This window comes from Podarcis filfolensis (genome assembly GCF_964270895.1).
Source record: "Podarcis filfolensis genome assembly, chromosome: 2".
Lineage (NCBI taxonomy): Eukaryota > Metazoa > Chordata > Lepidosauria > Squamata > Lacertidae > Podarcis > Podarcis filfolensis.
This window is the reverse complement of record NC_139605.1, coordinates 53,345,030-53,371,884: the sequence shown is the minus strand read 5'-3', so window position 1 is coordinate 53,371,884 and position 26,855 is coordinate 53,345,030. Positions and strand designations below refer to the sequence as shown.

At 47.1% G+C, this 26,855-nt stretch overlaps 1 protein-coding gene across 4 annotated transcripts in view; it reads left to right on the top strand.

Annotated features, from left to right (window-relative positions):
• The window catches only part of BSN (bassoon presynaptic cytomatrix protein), a 194,050-nt gene that overhangs the window by 157,632 nt on the left and 9,563 nt on the right, over nucleotides 1-26,855 (top strand). For all 4 annotated transcript variants that reach the window (XM_083603185.1, XM_083603186.1, XM_083603183.1 and 1 more), the window contains exons 5-8: nucleotides 922-7,773; nucleotides 22,506-24,660; nucleotides 25,036-25,874; nucleotides 26,473-26,569. In XM_083603185.1, the coding sequence (XP_083459311.1) occupies nucleotides 922-7,773; nucleotides 22,506-24,660; nucleotides 25,036-25,874; nucleotides 26,473-26,569 (9,943 nt within the window). The remainder of the gene's footprint in view (nucleotides 1-921; nucleotides 7,774-22,505; nucleotides 24,661-25,035; nucleotides 25,875-26,472; nucleotides 26,570-26,855) is intronic.

Sequence of the window (26,855 nt, the reverse complement as noted above, 5' to 3'; positions counted from 1 at the left end):
TAGCATGTTGAAGACTTGGGCTACACTTAGACATAATTTAATTTTTAAAGAAATATCTAAGTGTATAACATGAAATAATAAAGATATTTTTTTTAAAGAAAGAGATGTAAATTGATCATAATCAGTGCTGTTTTTCTAGAAAAAGAGGTGCTGGAACTCACCATGCCCACCTGAGAGGTTTTGGAACTGAGTTCTGGCGAGTTCTGGCTGGGGGGGAAAGCCCTGATCATAGTTAATGAATGGCAATCAGAGCAATCAGAATAATTCTGATTTTGTTAACACAGAGTTGAGGGGAATCACATTTCCTAGCAGCAAAATGTTTCAATTTGGGTTCTGGGAAAATATATTGTTTCTCAAAACCAGAAGTGCTTCCTGGAAGAATGACATCTGCAACAAATGACTAAGAGCTGTTCATTTATTAGATTGTAAATGGATTGCGTGAAAGGTCCTGTCCGTCTTGCTTTACTGTCATGAACTTGGCAAGAAGGAATTTTTAATTAAATGCATCATGCAATGATACTCCTTTCATTTTAATTTGCAAGGGTGCCAGATTTTTGTTTCTAAACTTGATAGCTTTGCTTACATTCTTTGACATCTGAGTATTGAGAGATAGGGTGGGGTGCAAGCTTAAAAATAAATTACTGGTACTAGCTTATGACTCCTGAGTTTAGGAGCCCTTCCCTTCTTAATTTTTAAAATTATTATTAAAGTTAGGGATAACACTTTTGTTACTTGCTAAATTGTGGCTATTGTGTTGTAGTTGGTTGTTTTTTTTCAAATTTTGAGGGTTTTATGTCCCTTCATGATGTCCAAGTTAATTATAGCTCAGGATTTCTGCAAGCCTGTGTGATAAACTGAGTTGTGCTCATAAAAGTCTCTTTTAATGGCATCTAATGGAATTTGTTTTCTCTTCTTTTGTAGGAATCCAGTAAGCCTTATCCACCAGACCTGTCTCGTAGCCCTCAAAGCTTGAGTGACACTGGCTACTCATCTGATGGCATATCCAGTTCCCAGAGTGAGATCACAGGCTTAGTTCAGCAAGAAGGAGAACAACTAAACGAAACCGGAATTGTAGAGCCGAGCCCTCCAAGTCCTTCGGAACTCACTAAACTGGAAAGCAGCATGCGGCCCCTACTGGAGTCCAAGGGGCTGGCTCAGGAGCCAACAGACAGAGGTAAAACATACCACGAATTACGAGAGGAGCAGAGGGAAAGGCAGAGGCCACGGTCCCTTTCTATCACCCCGGAAGCCTTTGATTCTGATGAGGAGCTAGAAGATATCATGGAAGAAGATGAAGACTCTCTAGAATGGGAGAACCAGAAGGAGCAGAGGGACAGCATGGAATCTTCAGATGACTTTGGCAGCAAGCTACGCCACGACTACGTGGAGGACAGCAGCGAAGGAGAGTTCTCCATCGTACCAACAAGGCAGAAAAGCAAAGAACCTGCAATGACTGACGAAGAGTTCATGAGAAGGCAACTCCTGGAGATGAGTGCAGAGGAAGATAACCTGGAGGAGGAGGAGGAATACGATCGTGTAAAATATAGCGTTGCAAAAAACGGGCACAAGCCTGACTCGGAGAAAAGCAGGGAGGCCGCCTTATCCAAGAGACGCCTGCCTCACAGCTCCGGCAGCATATACGAGGAGGAAAGAAAAGAGCTGGAAAGTACTGAGGGGGAAGACATGGCTGCATCTCAGGGAGGTTTGCGGCGTTTCAAAACCATTGAGTTAAACAGCACTAACAACTATGGCAGAGACATGGAGATCAGCCAAGAGGCAGACATCAGCCTGGACAGAGAACCAGAACTGGAGATGGAAAGCCTGACGGGATCCCCAGAAGACAGGTCAAGAGGCGAATATTCTTCCACCTTGCCAGCAACAACACCCAGTTACACATCAGGAACCTCCCCCACCTCCATCTCTTCCCTGGAGGAGGACAGCGATAGCAGCCCTAGTCGCAGGCAGAGGCTGGAAGAGGTCAAGCAGCAGAGGAAAGCCCGGCATCGCTCCCACGGACCTCTGCTGCCGACCATAGAAGATTCCTCCGAGGAAGAAGAGCTGCGGGAGGAAGAGGAGCTCTTGCGAGAACAGGAAAAAATGCGAGAGGTAGAACAGCAGCGCATCCGAAGCACAGCTCGGAAAACAAAGAGAGATAAAGAAGAGCTGAGGGCACAGAGGAGGAGGGAAAGGTCTAAAACGCCACCCAGCAATCTGTCTCCCATTGAAGATGCATCACCCACCGAGGAACTGCGTCAGGCTGCAGAGATGGAGGAACTGCACAGATCTTCCTGTTCGGAATATTCTCCTTCCATTGACTCTGAGGCAGAGGGGTTTGATGTCATTGCCTCCAAGCTATACAAGTCTGGCAGTGAGTACAACCTCCCAACATTTATGTCCCTCTATTCTCCAACAGAAAAAACTGCTGGCTCTGGTTACCCCTCCAACAAGCCCCTGAAAAGTGCGGAAGAAGCTTATGAAGAGATGATGAGGAAGGCAGAAATGTTTCAAAAGCAGCAACCATCCCAGCAAAGCGTCTCCTACAGCAACACCTTCCAGCAAGTAGGCTATCGTGGTTCAGAAGGCCAAAATAATTTCGAATACCAATACATAGACGACTACAGCTATGACGGCCGGAATTTAGACTCCTCTCAAGCAGACTATCAGAACGAACTTTCCAAATCTGGGGCAGTTTATGAAGAAATCCTTCAGACATCACAGAATATCTCCAGGATGCATCAATCCTCTTCTCTGGATTTGACCCTTGAACAGGAAGTAAAGAAGAAAGGGAGAGAAGATGCTTATCAAGAAAAGCAGTTTCTGAATGCAGAGAGTGCTTATGAAAGTGGCCCACTCACTCCTGGGACAAGCCCAACCCAGTTGTCTGCTCCTGTCTCCTTTTCCTCCACTGAAAGCAGTGCAGGCAGAATAATCCCTGATGTTCGAGTCACTCAACATTTCGCAAAGGAGAGTCAGGAGCAGCCAAAGCTTCATAGCTCACCCACAGCACCTAGTTCAGTTTCAAAGAGCGTAACAACGCCCTACACATATGCTAAAGGAACTAGCACCGTCACCACTGTTGTTTCCAGTCCTGCAAGTGCACCACGAATCTACAGCTCTCCGACTTCTCTGAGTGGCTCAGATGCACCATCCGTGTCCACTACTAGCCGAAGTTATACTCAAACAAAAGTAACAGCCAGCTATGGTTGTCAAACAGAAAATATTTCCAGGGTCAGGAGCGTTGCAGAGATTAGTGGGCCGTCAGCAAGAGAGAAACTCCAAAGCATGACTGACAAGTCCACTGGACCCATGTCGACACCTAAAACATATTCCTACTTCAAAAGCTCAAGCCCACCGCTTTCCCCTTCTTCTCCTACTCAGAGCCCCACTCATTCTGTTCCTAGAGCTGGGGTGCCACCCAGTTCAGGGATGGGGTTTAAATCAACTGCAGAGTTTTCCACCCAAACCCATAGCCCGGTTCTCGCCTACGATGCCCCCACGACTACCGCTATTTCAACCTCTTCTCCAATGGTAGCTCAAGGAACACAAACTCCCTACCGATCGAGTTCCCCTCGCCTTGCTCGGCAACAATCATCACAAGAATCTCCCTTTATGGTCATCACATTAGCAGCAGATGCAGCCATTCAGACCAAGCCGATTGGCGTAAGTTCCTCCATTTCACCAGCCTCCTCTCCAACTTGGCAAGGCCGCCAGCATAGCTACAGTCAGACAGTAATCCATGCAGCGCAACTCCAACAAGAGCAGCTGCAGTCCACTTACACGAAGACCCAATCAGCTCTCGAAAGAGCCTCTGCTCCTAGTGCTGCAATGCAGAAAGTGCAAACAACTGCTGCTGACAGCATGCCTGGTGTGTATAGCTGGGGAACGCTGCCTGCAGAGAACATTTCTTTGTGTCGGATATCATCAATACCTGGGACATCAAGAGTAGAACCTGGACCCAGACCAGTTGGTAGTAATATTGTGGACCTGCGGACTGCAATAAAGTCAGCTCCAATCATTATAACAGACCAAGGGATGGATCTCACATCCCTAGCTACAGAGAGCAGAAAATACTGCCTCACTATGGACCAGTCACCGAGTCGGCAGTCCAGCACCATCCAACCCTTAATTATCAACCTTAATGCCCAGGAACAGCCCCATGCTATCATAAGCACAGCCACCACGGTCAGCATCACTGTTGCATCTTCCATGCTTGTGTCTCAGCCAAAGCATCCTGCGGTCTATGGAGACCCTTTCCAGAACAGAGTGGACTTTGGTCAAGGGACGGGGAGTCCTGTCTGCCTGACACACATTAAGCAGGTAGAACAAGCAGTTCAGACTGGTACTTTCAGAGGAGTTGGTAGCGGCACTGGAATTTCTGCTTCTGCGGGCCGTCCAGAAGCCGCAGGTCCCCAGCAAGCGAAATTTGCAAGATACAATTTGCCCAACCAGATGACATCCTTGATGAAAAAAGATGCCCTGATCACTCAGACCAACAATGCACAGAATATTGTGAGTGCCATTCCCAGACCGTTTCCTCAGGACCAAAGTTCAGAGGTGTATAGAGGGATCCCAGTGGAACTGAAAACTCAGACACCCCCAGTCACCATTGGGACTAAGAAATCCCAGGTTATGATGGTGCAGATGGATGATATTGCAGCAGGCCCTGTCACCAAACTCATCAAAGAGGAACCTCCTCCCAATGCCTTGGATCTCACAGGGATGAAGCCTGAAAGTCAAGTAGCATGCTGTGACGTAGTGTACAAATTTCCCTTTGGAGGCAGCTGCACTGGGGCTTTTAACCCTTCTTCCAAGGTGCCAGAGAAAAATGTTGGGGATGCAGCAAGCGCTGACAAACCTAGTGGCCAGTACTATGGCGGCAGAGAACAGGAAGTGGCAGAGGCATATCCTTATCGAGAACAAGCAGCACCAGGGCCTAATCCGTACGAGGAGCACAGATTCTACCATCATGGCCTGTTTGGGAGACTGTATTCCTCAATGTCAGATACAAACCTTTCTGAAATGGGCTTGAACTATTACCCAGTTAAGGGAGGGCAGCCCTTCAATGCTCCTGCTGGGGATTCCGCTGTGGATCTGACAACCATGAAACCTCCGTACAGCCACAGCTTCACCGAGGGAGGCTACATGGGGCACGGAATGCAGTACGGCTCTTTCTCTGACCTCAGGCAGCCCAGTGACTTGCTGAGCCATTCCTACCCAATGCGGAGATATAGCTCAGCCTCCAATATCTACTCTGACTACAGGTATTCGCTAAGAGGGGACCTGGCAAATTTCCAGGAAGCCAGCCTGGCTCATTATAGCGCCACAACAGCTCGCGAAATCAGCCGAATGTGTGCAGCACTCAACTCTATGGACCAGTACGGTGGCCGGCATACAAACAGCTCAGATCTTCTCCAATATGGACAGTATGGGCCAGGAGGGGGCGGAGGCATCTCGGCCCAGCAGGGTGCCATGAAATCAAACATGATGTACAAGCCAAATTTCCCAGAGTCTGGCCAAGGCTATGGAAACCTAGCCCAGTACAACCTCTCCAGACTTGGAGCTGTCAGACAGGGACTCCCTTCCACAGCCACCGTACGAGCTGCTGATGGCATGATTTATTCAACCATCAACACACCAATCGCATCAACTCTCCCCATCACTACCCAGCCAGCTTCTGTGCTGCGCCCCATGCTCCGAGGCCTATATAGACCCTATGCCCCAGGCAGTATCACAGCTGTCCCTCTGGCAAGCTTGACCAGAGTGCCTCTAGTTGCTCCCAGGATCCCCCTTGCATCCCAAGGTCTGTATCGTTATCCAGTGCCCAGCAGACTCCCAGCAGCTCCCACATCTTCAGTAATGGAAACACCAATGTATTTGGGGAAGCCTGTTAGCACCACTGCAGCCAGCACTGCTGCCAGTAGCGTAAGCCCAGCACCAGTTTCCAAGCCCTCGGCTCCGACTGCTGTCCCCTTGCAAAGGCCTGAGCAGAAAGGCAGAGAGGAGGCTGCTGCAGTGACTTCTGGGGTGCAGAGTACTGTCAGGGATGCCAGCCAAGGACAGCAGCAGCAACAGCAGCAGCAGCCACCGCCACCACCGCCTCCACCACCACCACCACCACCAACCCAGAAACAAGCCGAAGCTACCCAGCCCAGCATTGCCAGCAAAGCAGCCACAGAAAGGGAAGAAAAGGAGAAGGAGGAAGAGAGGCAGAGGAAGCAGCAGGAGCACATCCTCCAGATTGAAAGGGAGAGAGTCGAGCTAGAGAAACTGAGGCAGATGAGGCTGCATGAGGAGCTGGAGCGGGAGCGAGTGGAGTTGCAGAGGCACAGAGAGAAGGAGCAGCTGCTGATGCACAGGGAGATCCAGGAGCTGCAGTCCATAAAGCACCAGGTCCTGCAACAGCAGCAGGAGGAGCGCCAAGTCCAGTTTGTGCTGCAGCGGGAACAGCTGGCCCAGCAGCGCTTGCAGCTGGAGCAGATCCAGCAATTGCAGCAGCAGCTGCAGCACCAACTGGAGGAGCAGAAGAGGCAGAAGAGCACCTTCCCTCCCGTCTGTGACCCTTCGGGGAGGCTCCCTCCCCAGGCCGCGTCAGAGATCACCATAGAAATGCAGCGGACCCTTGCTCAAAATGGGCAATACTGGCCACCCATGAACCAAGCATTTATAGCTACTGCGGCCCCAGGGCAAGACGGGCAAGGGCAGCCTCGCTACCCTGGACTCCAGAGGCCTCTCACCAACTCAGCCTCTGAAATGTCCCTGCAGACGGAAGACCAGTGGGAAGCCGGTCGGGGGATCAAGAAGAGGAACTCCATGCCGCGTCTCCGGGATGCTTATGACAAGGAGCCAGGCCACGAGCCATATGTTGCCGTGAAGAAGATCACAGACAGCAGTGTGCAGACGGATGAGGAAGATGGGGAGGAGCGCTTCTATGCATCCCGCCGCCGGCGGACCCGGCGCAGCACCGACTGCAGTGTGCAGACGGACGAGGAAGACAACGGCGAGTGGGAGCAGCCTGTGCGGCGCCGGCGCTCCCGCTTTTCGCGGCACTCAGACTCCAACGCAGAAAGCAAGCCAGACTCTTCGGCCAAAGGCACGGCTAGCATAGCGATCCAGACCATCAGTGACTGCTCTGTTCAAACCGAACCTGACCAGCTCCACCGAGTGTCCCCTTCCATCCACATCACCACCCCTGACCCCAAGGTGGAGATCGTGAAATACATCTCTGCCCCCGAGAAGACCCAGCGAGGAGAGAGCCTGGCTTGCCAGACGGAGCCGGAAGCACAGCCACAGCCAGGCATCGTGATCCCCCAGCTCACTGTGCCTACGACGATTACGCCTTACTCCTCCAACATCCAGATCGTAAGCACAGGCCCCCTGGATCCCCATTCGGTCCGACAGCAGGCCTTGGGGAAGAAGAAGCCCGACCCACTTGAAATTGGCTACCAGTCCCACCTGCCGACAGATTCCTTGTCTCAGCTGGTGTCCCGTCAGCCTCCCAAGTCCCCCCAAGTGCTCTACTCCCCAGTCTCGCCCCTGTCCCCACATCGGCTGCTAGAGTCTTCCTTCACAACCAGCGAGAGGCTCAACAAGGCCCACGTGACCCCACAGAAGCACTTCACAGCCGACACCACCCAGCGCCAGCAGACCCTACCTCGCCCCATCAAAACCATGCAGCGGTCCTTATCTGACCCCAAGCCCATCAGCCCAACATCAGAGGAGTCTGCAAAAGACAGGTTCTCCTTGTATCAGCACGCGTTGCTTCCTGGTAGCCAGGTAAGATTGCCGCTTGTCTGATAAGTAAGAGAAGTCTGATGATATTTCTGCTTTTCTGTTTAAAGGCCCCCGCTTATCACGTAATCGCTGTATGCAGCAGGAATGAAGGAGAGCTGCTTTAAAGTCCCCGTGAAGATAAAACACAACAGGCTTATTGGTCACAGCAGGTCCCTCACTCTCCATGTAAAGCTTGTTTTGCAACTTTCTTTACAGACATGCAAGTCAAATGCATAATGCTCTTAATCATGCTCCTCTCCTTCAAGCAGAGTGCCCACATTTTTAAACCCAACAAATTGCTAAAATAAAACAAAACCATGAAGACACTGAAATAATTATAAAATTGCTTTAAGGATTGGTGAGGTAGTGGACATTGACCAGTAAGTACCCACTGCAGCCAGGGGCATAGGAAGGGGGGCGGTCTGCCCCGGATGTCATCCCTGACAGGGGTATCAAAATCCCCCCTGGGCAGATCACCACCACGGCAATCGCCCCCCCCTGGGCGGATCGCTGCCATGCCAGTCGCCCCTGGGTGCACGGCATGGGTCCGGGTCCCCAAGCGACTAGCTCTGCCGCTGACTGCAGCCTGCTTTCACTTGACATGCTGAAAATTTCCAGAACCACTTTTTCAGAGTTCATTTCAAGACATTGAAAGGTATTTGCATTTTCTATACAGCAAAGGCACTTCCAAACCACCTATCTATCTGAAAAACTGTATTCCCTCATACGAACCTTCCAGGTTCTGAGATCCTTAGGTGAGGCCCTTCTCTTGGTCCTGCCACCCTCATAGTTATGTTTGGTGGGTATGCGAGAGAGGGCCTTGGGTAATCCCTCCCTGGAGAAGTTATTATGCCTCCCTCCATGTTGTCCTTCCGCTGGCAAGTGAATACCTTCTTATTCCAACAGGCTTTTGGGAACAGTCAGCTTTTAATGAAAGGGCAGGTGCTGTTTTTATTATAATTAGCTGTATGTTTTTAATAGATCTCTGATAGATGGATGGGTAGATAGATATTTAGTTTTATTAATGTTTAATTGGTTTTAAATTATTGTATTTTTTTCTATGCTTTTGGCTATTTTTATTTTGTCCATATTGAGTCCCTGTCAGGGAAATAGGCAGAGTATGAATACATTTATTATTATTATAATACCCCACAGCGTGAAAGAATCCACTGCTACTCCTTATGTTCCCAGTATGATATCAGATACTAGAACATCTTCAGGCAATCTACAGACATCTTAAAGAGGGGGCCATCACATCTCACTCATACAACATTGCAGATTGACATGCTGGTCTTCAGGAGCAAAGTCTAGCTTTGAATTGCACAGCATCCTTACTGAATTTGTGCAAGAAATACATAATGAACTCCATTCCTAACATATTTTGTATATAAAGTCTTGTGCTTTTATTATACTTCTCAGCTTTTCCTACCTACCAACTGCAGCAATTCTTCTCATATAGGATTGCATTATGTCTACCCTCTTACAGCAATCTCTTTTGCTTCGTCTTTAATATATGTTTGATACTCTGTGGTGTGGTTCAGTATCAGCAAGATACTGAACACACCCAAGTCCAAAATAGCAAGTGCTCCCTTTTCTGCATCCTAAAAACCCATGCGAGTGGAGAAGCTGTGTGTTCTCTCTTGTGCCATCTAGTGGCAATAAAGAAAAATAGCCTTTTGTGCTTTGGGAAAAACATGTTGTTAGCTGCTAAGGAACTCCTACGTGGCATCTCAGAGGAACTTTCCCTTCATTAGTACATATGAAAACAAGACATCCATGTGGGAATTGTCATGAGATCTTTCGCTTTAGTACCTGCCAGGACAGCTGCGCAAGCGAAAATCGTATCACATTCCCTAAAACGTCCATCAACTCACCTTCGTCAGTCATATCCTTTTCTACACAGACATAAGAAATCTATATTTTGGAAAGCAGATAAATTGCAATGGAAAGGTGCTTCCAGACATGGGGGGGGGGTTAATCTAGGAGCATTCTAATTTTCTGGCTCTAGCAGGCTGTACATCTGTATTCTTGCTCTGTCAAGCTATTGTGGTAGGCAGCACAGGTTTTCCAGTCTTAACATTACAGTTTGCAGCTGTAAGAAACCGGTACAAGTGCTAATAAATGTTTTCTATTGCAAAGTTGTCCCAGTCAATAAACCTGCTGTTATGTTTTGAACTAGTTGCGGTTTTTAAACGACCTTCAAGTGCAGTCCCCAGTACAGCACATTGCAGTAGTTTAAAAAAAGACTGTGCCAAAATCAAGAACAACTATCTCTGGCTTAGCTTTGTCTCTCTGAGACCACTTGGGCCACTATGGATAAGACTAAATCTAATAGCATCTCCAGACTACAGGCCTGATTCTTAAGGGGGAGTGCAACCCCATCCAGAACAGGGAACATAGCATCTCCCATGGCAGACAGACTAGAATACTATACATTGTTGTTGTTGTTTAGTCGTTTAGTCGTTTCCGACTCTTCGTGACCCCATGTACCAGAGCATGCCAGGCACTTCTGTCCTCCACTGCCTCCTGCAGTTTGATCAAACTCATGCTGGTAGCTTCAAGAACACCATCCAACCATCTCATCCTCTGTCGTCCCTTTCTCCTTGTGCCCTCCATCTTTCCCAACATCAGGGTCTTTTCCAGGGAGTCTTCTCTTCTCATGAGGTGGCCAAAGTATTGGAGCCTCAGCTTCACGATCTGTCCTTCCAGTGAGCACTCAGGGCTGATTTCCTTAAGAATGGATAGGTTTGATCTTCTTGCAGTCCATGGGACTCTCAAGAGTCTCCTCCAGCACCGTAATTCAAAAGCATAAATTCTTCGGCGATCAGCCTTCTTTATGGTCCAGCTCTCACTTCCATACATCACTACTGGGAAAACCATAGCTTTTACTATACGGACCTTTGTTGGCAAGGTGATGTCTCTGCTTTTTAAGATGTTGTCTAGGTTTGCCATCGCCTTTCTCCCAAGGAGCAGGCGTCTTTTAATTTCGTGACTGCTGTCACCATCTGCAGTGATCATGGAGCCCAAGAAAGTAAAATCTCTTACTGCCTCCATTTCTTCCCCTTCTATTTGCCAGGAGGTGATGGGACCAGTGGCCATGATCTTCGTTTTTTTGATGTTGAGCTTCAGACCATATTTTGCGCTCTCCTCTTTCACCCTCAATAAAAGGTTCTTTAATTCCTCCTCACTTTCTGCCATCAAGGTTGTGTCATCTGCATATCTGAGGTTATTTATATTTCTTCCGGCTATCTTAATTCCGGCTTCGGATTCATCCAGCCTAGCCTTTCGCATGATGAATTCTGCATATAAGTTAAATAAGCAGGGAGACAATATACAGCCTTGTCGTACTCCTTTCCCAATTTTGAACCAATCAGTTGTTCCATATCCAGTTCTAACTGTAGCTTCTTGTCCCACATAGAGATTTCTTAGGAGACAGATGAGGTGATCAGGCACTCCCATTTCTTTAAGAACTTGCCATAGTTTGCTGTGGTCGACACAGTCAAAGGCTTTTGCATAGTCAATGAAGCAGAAGTAGATGTCTTTCTGGAACTCTCTAGCTTTCTCCATAATCCAGCGCATGTTTGCAATTTGGTCTCTGGTTCCTCTGCCTCTTCGAAATCCAGCTTGCACTTCTGGGAGTTCTCGGTCCACATACTGCTTGAGCCTTCCTTGTAGAATTTTAAGCATAACCTTGCTAGCGTGTGAAATGAGTGCAATTGTGCGGTAGTTGGAGCATTCTTTGGCACTGCCCTTCTTTGGGATTGGGATGTAGACTGATCTTCTCCAATCCTCTGGCCACTGCTGAGTTTTCCAAACTTGCTGGCATATTGAGTGTAGCACCTTAACAGCATCATCTTTTACAATTTTAAATAGTTCAGCTAGAATACCATCACTTCCACTGGCCTTGTTATTTGCAGTGCTTTCTAAGGCCCATTTGACTTCACTCTCCAGGATGTCTGGCTCAAGGTCAGCAACCACACTACCTGGGGTGTACGAGACATCCATATCTTTCTGGTATAATTCCTCTGTGTATTCTTGCCACCTCTTCTTGATGTCTTCTGCTTCTGTTAGGTCCTTACCACTTTTGTCCTTTATTATGGTAATCTTTGTACAAAATGTTCCTTTCATATTTCCGATTTTCTTGAACAGATCTCTGGTTCTTCCCATTCTGTTGTTTTCCTCTATTTCTTTGCATTGCTCGTTTAAGAAGGCCTTCTTGTCTCTCCTTGCTATTCTTTGGAAATCTGCATTCAATTTCCTGTATCTTTCACTATCTCCCTCACATTTTGCTTGCCTTCTCTCCCCCGCTATTTGTAAGGCCTCGTTAGACAGCCACTTTGCTTTCTTGCATTTCTTTTTCATTGGGATGGTTTTAGTTGCTGCCTCCTGTATAATGTTGCGAGCCTCCAGCCATAGTTCTTCAGGCACTCTGTCCAGCAAATCTAAATCCTTAAACCTGTTCCTCACTTCCACTGTGTATTCATAAGGGATTTGGTTTAGATTGTATCTTACCGGCCCAGAGGTTTTTCCTACTTTCTTCAGTTTAAGCTTGAATTTTGCTATAAGAAGCTGATGATCTGAGCCACAGTCAGCTTCAGGTCTTGTTTTTGCTGACTGTATAGAGCTTCTCCATCTTTGGCTGCAGAGAATATAATCAATCTGATTTCGATGTTGCCCATCTGGTGATGTCCATGTGTAGAGTCATCTCTTGTGTTGTTGGAAAAGCGTGTTTGTGATGACCAGCTTGTTCTCTTGACAGAACTCTTATTAGCCTTTGCCCTGCTTCGTTTTGATCTCCAAGGCCAAACTTGCCAGTTGTTCCTTTTATCTCTTGATTCCCTACTTTAGCATTCCAATCCCCTATAATGAGAAGAACATCCTTCTTTGGTGTCACTTCTATAAGGTGTTGTAAGTCTTCATAGAATTGGTCAATTTCAGTTTCTTCAGCACCAGTAGTTGGTGCATAAACTTGGATTACTGTGGTGTTAAAAGGTCTGCCTTGGATTCGTATCGAGATCATTCTATCATTTTTGAGATTGCATCCCAGTACAGCTTTCGCCACTCTTTTGTTGACTATGAGGGCCACTCCATTTCTTTTACGAGTTTCTTGCCCACAGTAGTAGATATGATAGTCATCCGAACTGAATTCGCCCATTCCCGTCCATTTTAGTTCACTGATGCCCAGGATGTCAATATTTATTCTTGCCATCTCATTTTTGACCACATCCAACTTACCCAGGTTCATGGTTCTTACATTCCAGGTTCCTATGCAATATTTTTCTTTACAGCATTGGACTTTCCTTTCGCTTCCATGCATATCCGCAACTGAGCGTCCTTTCGGCTTTGGCCCAGCCACTTCATCAGCTCTGGATCTACTTGTACTTGTCCTCTGCTCTTCCCCAGTAGCATGTTGGACACCTTCTGACCTGAGGGGCTCATCTTCCAGCGTCATAACTTTTATATGCCTGTTGTCTTTGTCCATGGAGTTTTCTTGGCAGGGATACTGGAGTGGCTTGCCGGTTCCTCCTCCAGGTGGATCACGTTTGGTCAAAACTCTCCACTATGACCTGTTCATCTTGGGTGCCCTGCTCGGCATAGTTCATAGCTTCTCTGAGTTATTCAAGCCCCTTCGCCACGGCAAGGCAGTGATCCATGAAGGGGAATACTATACATACCACACCCCAAATTTATGGGTGACTTTGCTCAGATGTTAACAGCACAGAATGGAACCTGGCAGAACACCAGAGACAGAGCTGCAGTCCCCAGCACCACCTTCTGAAATAGTATGGAAAAAAGTCCCCCCAATCTTGACTTCAGACAGCCTTTCCAGAAACATACCATGATTGATTATATTGATAGCTGCTGAGAGGCCCAGGAAAATTGACAGGGTTTTGCAGTATCCCAACCCTACACCCAGCAGAGTTCATTCCTCAGGACAACCAATGCTATTTCAATGACAAAACCAGGTCAGAAAAAGGATTCGGGTGGGTCCAAAGAATTTGTGTCATTCAAGAATGTCTGCAGTTTCACTTAAGCAGCTTTCCCCTAATGGGAATGTTTGTGACCAGCTAACAGAGGGGGGGGGGAGTCTTGTGGAGACAAAGGAGCCTTCTTAGGGAATGACCATGTGACCATTGTCTTCAAGGTAATCAGGATTGCACACACACCCCTCTTTTCATGGAACATTTATCACTTCCTGGAGCCAACTGGTCAAACCCTCTCCTGCTTGATATAGTAAGCAAGATGGTCGTACCTAATGGGTAACTGGCTCTGGTCCTTGTCTCAGCAATTGAAAGTCATTTCATAAAAAAGGAATAGATGGCACTCTGGATGTATTCATTGCAGATCTACAATAATGCAGAGTGCAGGTTGCCACAGATGCAAGCAATTTTATCCTCAGAGTACTTAGTAGATGAGTGATAACAGACATCCAAGGACTTATCCCATCAACTTATGTCCCAGTACCTCCATTTTCTCCCTCTCCTGCATGCTTTAGACTCAGACAGTGTCATTTTGAAACACCAGCTGTATTTACTTGGCTTTTTGTGTCTGTAAGTTTGAGTGTTGCATATATCTGAGCAGACACTGAACAGGTCAAAGAGATATTAGTTGGGGACTTTTGGACTGTGAATCTAATTAGGCCTGCCAGACCATTTTGGCCAAGCCATGCCCACCTGCCCAGCACCTGATGTCATATATATCGCATCAGGTGTGGGGCAGATAAAAGCGCAGTGGGGGTTTGCAAGGCACATTGAAGCACCAGCTGTTAGGTGGTTGTTGGGGCTTCAAATCGCCACCTAGGGATCTCTACAAGCATCGACAATCAACTGGTTGAGGGTGCCTGAAGTGCACAGCCAACAATCAGCTGATTGTTGGGAATCCAAAGCACATCTCTTACAAGCAGCAGGGATTGGCTGCGCTAGGGAAGTCCCTATTGGGAAATCCATAGTGCAGTTGAGGAGGCTAGAGGAAACAGCTTGGATTCAAAATGCTGGAGGAAGCACTAAAAAATGAGGATTTATCCCTCTGCAAAGAAAGTGATTTGGATTCAGAGTCCTTCATCCAGCTCTTTGAATCCAATTTATTTCTTCTGGAGAGAGAGAAATGTTCAGCTTTCAATCTTTCTCTTTCTCTCTCCAGAAGAAACAGCTTGATAAACTTAGGGCTTACATGCTAATTCCTACATGCTTCCCATGTAGGGATTTTGTAGTGTTTGAAGTGCCCTGCAATAGTCATGAAAAGCATTTGACAGTTACACTTCTGGAATGACAACTCTCCAGAATAGGCTTGCATATATGTCAGCCATGAGTTGTATTTGGATTTTTAAGGTGTTTTCTTGCCTGACTTGAAGATACTGCCTCAGTGTGTGAACTGATCATGATGCTCTTGGGCAAATTCTACTGATGAAATGAGTGCTGTTTACATTTTTGATGCAGCATAACGTGTTAATATATTCCTCCCTTGTCAGTCTTTGGGAGGTGTCCCTCAGTGCAACTGGAGGATTGCCTAAAGCAATGATATCAAAGTTTTGCCATTATTTCTCCATGTTACTCTGCACACCTCTCTGCATATCCAGTGCTGTAGAATAACCTGTTCTGCAGGAGAATTTCCCCAGCAGGTAGACTTGGACATTTCCATTTGATTAACGTTCCAACAATGAATATTTTAAAAGGCTGGACTTGGATTACAGCCTTGGTGTGTGCACATACACAATCATTTACAGATGCACTCTCAGTGCATCTCCCTGTACACAGTGCTAATATCTTCAGTTTCTTGATTAACAGGCTGGGGCCCAGGTTGACAAAAAGCCCTCATTCCCTGAACACCCACTCTCCAGCCCACTTAGCAAAAGATGGAGCCCTCCTGGGTGACAAAAAATAGCTGAAGGCTGTATTACATAACGGTTGCTTTAATTTTGGCATTTCCCTAGAACACTAGCACTAATTGCAGCATCAGTAAGGGCACAATAGCTGGGTTAGACGAAGGGTCCCTCTAGTCTATCATCCTGTTAGATGCTTCTAGGAGACCCGCCTGCAGCCTCCCCCATTGCTTCCTCCCTCTGCCCCCAGGAACTGGTATTCAGAGGTTCCATTTATTTACCATGACTGATAGCTGTTGATAGCCTTATCCTCCGTAAACCTGTCTAATCCTCTTTTAAAGTCATCACAACATCTTGCGGCAACAAATTCCATAAGCTCATTACGTGCTGTTTGAAAAAGTACTTTCTTTTGTCTGCCCTGAATCTTATCACCAATTAATGTAAATAGTGACCCTGAATTCTAGTTAGGAAGGGGGAGGGATCTCTTTTTTTAGTTATTTTCTCTAGACCATTCAAAATGTTTTTCTCCAGTACAACTTCCACAATATCCCTCTTGTTCACCTGTAAAAGCCTCAACTGCTTTAACCTTTCATGGTAGGGAAGGTGCTATACACTCATCATTGTGTGCCCTCTTTCAGCATTTGCTCCAGCTCTACAATATTCTTTACATATTCAAATACGGTTGTATTACAGCTTTGTACCAAACCATTACAATACTGACCACTTTATTATTTAGAATCTTGTAAACAACCCTTTATATGAAATTTGTTTTTATCACTGATGCCTCACAATGAAGTGATGTTTTCCACCCGGCATATATGTGGGTGGAATTTTTTCTCTCGGTGTTTATCACTTTTCCATTTTCAGTTAACCTAACTTGCTATTATTTTTTGCCCATTCACTCAGTTTGCGGACACCCTTCAGGACAGGAGTAGGGACTCTGTCAAGAGTTCAACCGTGAGGGAGAGGTCAGCTTGGCCAGCACACTCCCCGCAGGAAATGCACTAGGGAAGTACCACCCAGCAGGACTGAACTCTCTGCTCATCAGCTGATGAGAGGGGTGTTAAATCCTGCTGTTTTGACTGTATACCAGTTCCCTGTGGGGACCTGGTGGGCACAGCCAATGCAGAATTCAACCTCGCCCATCAGCTGATTGGCAGGTGGAAGTGCTTTGGGGAAAATTGGAGGTCAAATTGGACCCCCTGGTAGGCCAAGATTGGCCTGTCGGCTGTAGGATCCCTTTCCCTGCTTAAGGAGCTTTTTTCATTCTACATCAAGCCCCATTCTGATTGATATCATCCAAAAACTTGGCCACCTTACGACTTACTCCTTGACCTGATGTAAATAAGTTAAATCGCATTGGTTCCTATACATATCCTTGAGGGACTCCACTGCTTACTTCTGTCCATTGTGAATACTGTCAATTTGTTTATTCCTGTCTTATGATGCCTCTTTTTTAACCAATTATCATGAGAACATGATGAACAAAGGTTAGACTAATAGATTTGTAATTTCCTGATTTTCTGCCAGCTTTAAAAAGTTGATACAGCATTATTTTAAGGAAATCAGTTTTAATGACAAAGGTCATATTTTAATTGGATGATCAACGATTTCATATTGGGTGTGTGGCATCTGGTGACTTTTTTGTGGTCAATTAGCCATAGACCTTCATCTCTTGCCATCTCTAATGAATACTAGTTCCTGTATCTTCCACAGTGAATTCATCCAGCTTCTCAGTAATCTTCCTATTCTCATTCAGCAATTCTTTCACACCACTTTTGTCTTAACAGTCTGACAGCTCCCCAGGCTAGTTTCCTCATTCTAAAGGATCAAAATAAAGCTGTATAGTTTTGAACAATATCTCCCTCAAATTTTATTCACTTGGTTTATTGTCATTTTACATTTGTTTTACCAGAGTTTAAGCTCTTTTTGTTTTCCCAATTTGGACAAGGCATCCATTTTCTAAAAGAAAGCTTCTTCCTTTTACTGTTTCCTTGAAGTCTGCTCATTAACTAGGTGGGCATCTTCCTGGCTTTGTTTATTCCTTTCTAATCTGCTGTATAGATTTTATCTGAGCTTCTAGTACAGTATGTTTCATTAGCTTCCAAGTGTTCTGAAGACATCTGACTCTCCCTTTCAACTTCCTTTTAACTAATCCCCTCATTTATTAGGTTGCTTCCGTCAATAACATTATGATTGGCATTCTGGTATTCTGACACTATTCTCATCTTGCTTTTGCCTTCAGGCTTTACACTTGGGACTTCAAGTACTGCAGGATAGTTATTTATTGTTTGATGAACAGCTTGTGTTTGTTAGCTGACAGAATAAAAGATTAGTACCTCTCTGTGTATCAGCTACTAGCTGAGGATGCATAGTGGTAGTGATGTGTAAAATGTTCATGATATTAAATATTTTCATGCAAAAACCATCATTTCAAAGGGTCCACAACTTCCCCTTTATTTCCATTTCAAGATTATTTTCATGCTTCTTCCACAGCTCTCCTCCACCACCTCCACTTCAGCTCAGCACTACATGATGTACTTTAATGGGTTAGACACACATGAGAGATGACACATTTTACAAATGATGCAGACTCAAACTCTTGGCAGATTCATTTGACTCCTCCACGCTGTCATTTATCCTGGGTCACTACTGAAATTCTGTTGATTTCACCAGCACTAGACCTACCTCTACAGTATAAACACTTCTGATTGACATATGCACTGAGAATGTGTGGAACTCACCTAGGTATAGTCTGCTACTGTTTAGGCGACTACAAATTGTATGCAGTAAAAAAGGGAAAAATTTCCCCATTCTTCAGCGTGTGGCTTCAAAGCTGTGGCCTGTTTTATGTGCTGTTCAGTTCTTCGTGGAGCTGCTACTGCAGGATCTGCCGCAATTCTCTCTCCTTCTCTATTGACATCCTGCAGCTGAGGAGTGAGAGAAATCCCTGAAAATCAGCTGCTTTGACAGGCCAAGATAGCAATGACACTAGGGTCCAAGAGTGTTCTTTGTCAGCTCTAGAATCTGGAAGAAGCAGCTGATACCCACTGATACTTGCTGCCCAAATTTCAGCGGCAGAAATCTCCCTTCTGCAATTGCTGCTGGAGCTGTTGCATGGCTTTTAAAAGACAATTACCTAAGATGATGTAGGAATCCAAATGCTGCTTGTCGTGAGCCCTGTTGCTGCAAAATGGACTGTTGAGACATGTCCTCCCGATGCAGGAGTGCAAGGGAGAAGGCTAAATATGGCTGCATTATAAGTGCACTGTAAGTATCACAAGCTACCAATGCATTGAATAGGTGTGAGGCAGAGAGCAGTGGAACTATGTAAGCCTCTCTTCCTTTCTCACACTTTTTCCTTTCCTTATCATTCTCTGTATCCCTTGTTTCCTCTCTGCTCCCTTTCTCTAAGGGAGTCAAAATACTAGTTAAAAGTGCAATACTTCTAGATGGTTCAGGATATAAAGGAATCACGGGTTAAAACCTGCCTTGAAAATCTCAAAACATAGCAAGACCACGTTAGCCTGATATATACTGAAACTTTATGAAGATCAAGTTATGTCTGGTGCCTGTACAAAGATTTTTGGGAGATCAACAGGTTGGTGAGATCCCAGAAAAATGAAAGTGAGCATCTATCTACTCTTTTGTTGTTTAAAGTTAAGCCTGCTACATCAAAACACTGGCATCCCCTATCTTATCATTTATCTTTCTGTTTTTCCCCTGCAATGAAGGGTGACTGCTGAAAGCAATAGAGAAGCAAGAAACTGTGCTTTTGTGAAACTGCACCATTCCTCCAGGGCACAAGTCACCAACCTTTTTGGACTAGTGGGCACATTATGAAATTTCAGAGAGTTCCAGGTCTCACAATGACTGCCATGAAGGCAGGGGTGCCATAACACAAAATTAGATGCCCACCACTGACAACCTTATTCTTGCCATGGAAAGTCAGCTACATTCTGCTGGTCCTGATTATGGAGATCCAACACTGACAGATGCTGTTGCTCTCTAATAACAACAGGGAGCATTCCCCAGGAAAAAGCAAAAATATACTAGGTAGCCACACCACTCTCATTTTACAGAAATCACTTAGAAGGTACCTGCAAATCTTACCCCATAACTTTCTTTCTAAGAAGGCTAGAGACACTTGCCCAGGGACATCACTGGTGACCTAGGGCCAGCAGGCCCTGTGTGGGAAAGCAGCTCTCATTTTTCAGCAATGAGAAACGAAAACTGGCTGCTATGAAAATACTCATGAAATGATCTCTGACTGCCCAAAAGCTAATTGTTAATATTTCTGCTCATCAGAATGTCTTCATGTCAGACAGATGACATTTTGCCTGCAAGGCATCCTTGCCCTCTCTGCTTGGCCCAGTGGAAACCTGCAGGCTGCATGGCCCTTAGAGACCAATCAGAGATACTGATGGAATAGCTGTTAACCCCTCCTCCAAGATCTACATGATAGCTATCTCTTTCTAGGGCCCTACTGATTCTGTATAGTCATTTCAAAATATGTTACTTGCATGACCTCAGATACTCTAACACTGCAAAATGTTGTTCTCTAACATTGTTAGGGTCTCATATTTCCACTGGTTATGTAAGATCTGCCAAGGTGGCAAGACCTTTGGGGAGATTTCCTTCCACCTGGATTTTACATACTGTTTGGCTTGGGCTTCCGCAAAAGCAAGACCAAAAAACAAACAAACGAACAAAATAAGAAAAAAATATCAGAATCATCTGAACTTCAAAGACAGTGGATTTACACCTTCAGACTAAATAAGGGTGCCTTTCCCAGACAGACAAATTTTGCATTATTAGAAACTTGATTTGCCTGCAAAAGCAGAAATCTTCCCAAGATAATCTAAGCAGAGATTTTTATTTTGACTTTTTTATTTTTTTTAAAAAAAAATCTGTGAACCAGACTGAGTTGATTTTGTTCTGGCTCATTAGAGAAAAATATTCAAGCTGATTCCTGCTTCTTTCAGAACTCATTTGATCAGTGTCAGTAACTGGTGATTCATATAGTATAATATTGCCATTAACATCATTATTCAATTTAGCCTTTCCAATATTAAGAAGCAGTCCCCCACACACCTGCCCCAAATCATGAGAATTTGTATACAGTATATTTTAGTTGTACATTTTAGTTTTGAAGATAACCACCCAGAGGCTTCCTGAATTGGACATTCTCAGTGGGTGTTTTTTTGGGGGAGGGGGTAAAAGAATGAGGCGCCTCTACTCATATATTGATAAAAGCGTTGTGGGTGCCAGCACAAAATGGCTGCCATGTGCTGCAAATGAATAAAATAAAAAGAAGTGCTGGTACTCTATATCCAGTGAGTACTTTAGCAGAAAGAGCCATGGACATGCTAATCCAGGGCGTTGCCAAATTTCAAAACCTCCATAGAAATACAATTTCCTTAAACTAATTTAATTTAATGTAATGGAGAGGGTGAAGCATCATTAAGCAGAATCATTACCATATTGGCCCGAATATAAGCCGCACTTGAACAGTGGCATTGCAAGGTGGGGACGGGGGGCGGTGCACCCCGTGTTCCCTGTCGAGGGGGTGACAAGAAGGCACCCCGCGGGGTGCTTGCCCTACCACCCTGGCCCGGGTGTGTCAGCACTAGCAGCCATCGTGCCGCTGCAGCCAAATGTGGAGGATCCTCTACTTGCAGCTGCAGCCGCGAGCAGAAGATCCCGCCACCATCCGTACGGCTCTTGGGTGGCAACAGCGGCAAACCGCTACATGCAATGCATGCACTGTGTCGCACGCATTTGCTGTGCATACCGACGCCACACATGCGCTGTACATAGCGGTTTGCCACTGGCGCCGCTGGAGCACTGTACGGACGCGGTGAGATCTCTCCGCCGCCAGTAGGAGTCGCTCACAGCAAGCTGGGGGGCCCCCTCCCCGCCTCCCTCCCTCCCTGCTCGCCTTTTTTAAAGAGAAATTCCCTTATTCCGAATAGGATTCCTCACAAGAAAAGGGGCAAGTTGACAGCTATGGGTGGTGGTGGGGAGGACCCCTCAGAAGGGGCCAGTGATTTGTGAGGTTCTGAGGAGATCGAGGGGAGTTAGGAGGAAGAAACCGGGGAGTCAGAGACGGGGAAAGGAGGAAGGAAAAGCTGGAAGAGGTCTCAGAAGCTGACCTTTGAGATCCCCTCTCTCCCCACCTCCGCTGTATCTCTGCTCAAGGAGAGGCTTGAAGTGAGGGGAGCAACTGGTGCTTCCACACACCACATCAGAGAAGGGGTGAGAGGTAAGAAAGCAGGAAGGGGCGGGGCCACACTGTTGCTCCAACTCTCCAAGATTGAGCACCGTTCTGCAGAGGTAGATTTCCTAGGCAGCTAGTTAGCAGGAAGGGGTGTGCATATCCCTTGCACCTTAGCGGCTGATGTAACCAAGTGCTTTGCTAATAAAGAACTAAAATTCCTGTCGCTTGTCCTCATTGGTCTGGCTGCATGCGGCATCCTTGTGACTCAAGTGCTTCTGAGTCCTGGTGAGTTTTAACAACCATTAATGTGCAAGGTTACACTTTGTCTCCATCACAAGATTAGAGCCAGTGTGGTGTAGTATTTAAAAGTGTGGGACTAGGACCTGGGAGACCAGCGTTCAGTTATCCACTCGGCAAAGCTCACTTGGGCCAGTCACTCTCTCTCAGCCTCACCTACCTCAAAGAGGATTGTTGGGGGGGGTTAAATGAGGGGGAGAATCATCTATACCGCTTTGAGCTTGAAAAGGGTGAGGTAAAATATGAGATATATATAATGGGCCTGTCTTAGAAGATAGGAACCCCAGAAGTGTGGGCCACTGTTGAGTAATACACCCACCTGGTAACTAAAAATGGAAATGTGTTCTTTCACACACATGGTTACCTGCTATCTAAATTAAGCTTCCCATTACCTTCTAGATTTCAACCCTGCAGTCAAACACCCTCATTCGGAAAGTGAAACGGACACTGCCTAGCCCCCCACCGGAAGAAGCTCATCTCCCTCTGGCCAGCCAAGCTCACTCACAGATGTACATGCCGGGCCTCATGCAGAAGGGAGTGGCAGGGCCAGCCATTCAGGTGACGAAGGCCAGCCTCCTCAAAGACATTGACCGCGACTTGAAGCTAGTGGAGCATGAGTCCACAAAGCTGCGGAAGAAACAGGCTGAGCTTGATGAAGAAGAAAAGGAGATTGATGCCAAACTGAAGTACTTGGAACTGGGGATTACGCAGAGAAAAGAGTCTTTGCTGAAGGACCGGAACGTCCGTGACTATCCCTACCTGAGATGCTTGGGGGAAAACAGGGATTATATGTCTGACAGCGAGCTCAACAACCTACGACTCTCTGGCTATGAGAGTCTGACCAGGCCTAGTACTGCCCCTTCCAATCAGTACGCTGACTTTTCCAGTGCACAGTACACATCAGCCTCCTCTTACGCCCCATATCAGTACTCCTCAGGACAAGCTGCCCCACCAGCCCCAGCCACATTCCAGCAAGCAAGGTTTCAGCCTCCACACTACCCCTCAGCAAGCAATGTCCCTGCGCAGAACGGATTCCAAGCAAGCCAGATGCCGGCCTACCCTTCCCAAACGACATACCAGAGTCACAGCTTTACTCCAAGCACCGGGTATCAGTCTGAACAGGTTCTGCAAAGTCACCAAGGCTTCCGGCCACCTTACCAAGCACAGACCACTTATCCCAGTCAGACACCTCTGCAGCCAGCACAGAGCACTCTTTTCCAGACCCACGCGGACACACACACCACCTCCCAGAAACCGCGGCAGACATCGCTAGCTGATCTCGAGCAGAAGATGCCCACCAATTATGAAGTAATAGGCAACCCCACTGTGGTCATCTCAGCCGCAACTCCAGAAGTGACGTACAGCACCACAACTGTGACTAGCAGCTACGACCAGTACAAGCCGCCAGAAGGAAGGCTGGTGGACAGGAGCGGTGTAGCTCAAAGTCCCTCGACCAGCTATTCCTCTGACTCCCTCTACACCAACCTGGAGCAGAACATTCCTCGGAACTATGTAATGATTGATGACATCAGTGAACTAACCAAAGAAAGCAGCTCAGCAGAGGGCCAAAAAGGAGATTCGCAGTTGCAGAGCAGCAATGGGCGATATATGAAAGAAAAGAGTGACTTCACAGACACAGATGTCTCCAGCAGGCCTTGTTGCTATCCAAAGGGAGAAGAGTCAGAGGAGGACATGTATGATCACCACGGCCCTGACCATCGTGGGAGAGGCTACCATAGGGGCCCAGAGAGCAATGGGAGGATGTCGGGTAGCTCCGGCTCCTACTACTATGGGGACAGTGATTACAGGCACTCCACTCGCCCAGACAAGCCTGGGTCCACCATGGGAGTGCAGAAGCACTCTTCCAAAAACTTGGCCCCAGCTGTCATCTCTTCCAAACGCAGCAAGCATCGGAAACAAGGTATGGAGCAGAAGATCTCAAAATTCTCCCCTATAGAAGAAGCGAGAGATGTGGAATCAGACCTGGCCTCTTACCCAGCAACCACATCAGTCAGCAGCAGCAGTGTGGCATCCAGAGCAAAGAAGATGCAAGACGACATCACATACGGCCTCAAAAAGAATGTATATGAACAGCAGAAGTACTATGGTGGGTCTGCCAGGGATACGATGGAAGAAGATGACAGGGCATACAGTGGCGGGCGATCAAGATCGTCTGGCTATGTGTCAGAGAGAATGTCGAGCCGCGAGATCAGGAGCAGGTCCTACGAGAGAGAGAGCATGGAGAGGCCTCAGAGAGGCAGTTCCAAACCTTCTTCCCTTAGCATGAGTCAAAGTCGCGGGCGACCTCCAATTCGCACACAAACCTCAGAAGAAGAGAGCCCCATCAGTCCTTTGGGGAAGTCCATGGGCGTATCGCGGTCCTCGGGTGGGCCTCTCCCTCAGTCTGCTGGGGACAGCTGCTCTCAGTTCTGCTCCAGTCACTCATTGCCTGATGTACAAGAACATATCAAAGATGTGCCAAGAACCCACTCTTACAAGCATGAGGAAGGTTACATCATGGATGATTCACACTGTGTTGTTTCAGACAGTGAAGGTAATGGCTACCTGTGGTAACTTAACCCCAGAGCATGCCCAAGCGGGTCATATTTGCAAGGACAATACCACAGCCTCCGTTTCCTTGCCAGGTGCCTTTCTCCCGCGTTTTGCTTTCTGTTTTGGTGGTTCTGTGTTAGCATGCTGCACTCTGCATGTCCTACTGGTGCTCTGCTCACTGCTTGTTCAGTGTGATACTGTGCTATGATTCCTCTTTATTTATAGATATCTATTTCCCAAGCGGCTACTGTGGCATATCCTGTGTGCATGCGATCGGTTCCTTGCTTTCTTTTAATCCATTGCATGGCTTCATCCTGGGGTACATTCCCAACTGTGGATGAGGGGATTGACTGTGATTTGTTTTTGGTTTCTGAAGCCTATCACTTGGGTCAGGAGGAGACAGACTGGTTTGATAAGCCGAGGGAACCTCGTTCGGAGAGGATGAGGCATTATGGTGGCCACTCCTCATCCTCCCAAAGGAGGGGTCCAGTTAAGCACACCTATCACGACTATGACGAGCCCCCGGATGAAGACATGTGGCATCACGATGACTACTCTCACCCGCGACACTCCTCTTCCAAAGAACACAGGCACCATGGAGACTACGGGAGGCATTCGTCCTCCTCCCGGCACTCCACCGATGACCTGCCAAAGAGGTCATCCAGGCAACATCCCAGAGATGCTGGCCGCCACGAGTCACGCGGACATGGGCAGCCCTCTTCCCAGAAGAAGGCTCAGCAGGCCGATATAAGAGCGCAGCCAGGTTATCCTTCCAGCTCCTCAGAGTACTCCCAGCAGTCTCGGCAGCCGTCGGGCTACCATCATACCTCAGAGTCCCAAAAATCGCAGAGGCAGGTGCAACATGGGCCGCCATCTCAGCAGCCAAAATCGGAGCCTCTTTCGCACCAACAGCAGCAGCAAGCGAGGCAGCAGCAAGTTGGGCAGCAGCAGCAGCAGCAGCCGTCATCCAGGCAGCAGCAGCCGTCGAGCAGACAGCAGCAGCAGCAGCAGCAGCAAGCAGCTCCCTCGCAACAACCTTCTCAGCAACAGCAACAGCAAGCTAGGGTGCAGCAGCAGCAGCAGCAGCCACCGCCAGCAGGAACCCAAGCCCAGCCCTCCTCACGGCCAGCCCAACAACAGCCTGGCCAAGCCCAGCCAGCAGGCAAACCCCAGTCTGCCCTCCAAGCACAACCTGGCACTCATCCAGCGGGACCAGTAAGTACCTACGTGCCTTTGCTCAGGGTCAGTTATACAGTAGGTCCCTCAGAGCTGACGACAGCTTGTTTTGCCCCACGTCAGGTGAGAGGGCTGGGCTAAGCGATGGCCTGTTCTGTAGTACAGGAGTCGCGCTGGGATTGCCTCACCTTAGAATGTCAAAGCAAGGAAATGTGCATTTGTGGACTGACTAGGTCGCTGTGGAGAATGGAGTCTTCCCAGCAGAGTAGTGGTTCATGGAACTAACAATAGGCTGCAGTAAGTTATAGAGGGGGCAGTTCGGACACAGACAAAGAAGAGGGGAGAGGAAAGGAAAGGAAAGGAATGCACTTAAGGGAATGGCCTTTATAGGAGCTTTATATGTAGCTTTCTTGATAGAGATCACAGGCAGTACCTCAGGAATCCTAGAGGGTGGGGAGTATCTGGTGGAGAATAGGGTGGGTGGATAAGGATTGCTGTGAGACAGCCAGGATGACCTGGCAGTTAAACTCTAGGAAGAAGGCTAAGAGAAAGACCCCAGGAGATGGGCTTTATTTTACCATTATTCATTCTCATTTGCATTAAATAAATACACAAATCACTGTTTGCTATATTACAGTCTAAAGCAGAGCAGATGGATGCATCCAAACCTACCACAAAAGTGCCACAGGTGGGGAAAGCACCCCAAACACAGCCACTGGGAGCAGCAGCAGGAGGTCAGTAGCTCCTTTCCAGCACCTGCAATTGTATGTGTTTTCCTTAAAAAGGGAGGCAGCGGCAGTAGTTCAGTAGGCTCAGATCTCTCTGAGGGACGATTAGATTGGAGTCAAAGGGAGTTCCAAGACCATTTACTATGGGTGGGGGGGGGAATGTCCTACCCGAGATTAAGAAGGCAAATGCTTTAGGTCATTTAGCCATGGTTGGACCCAGACTGTAGGCCAGTCAGCGTAGAATTAATTCACTTGAAACTAGTATTCTGTATGTCATAGAAAAGATAAACCC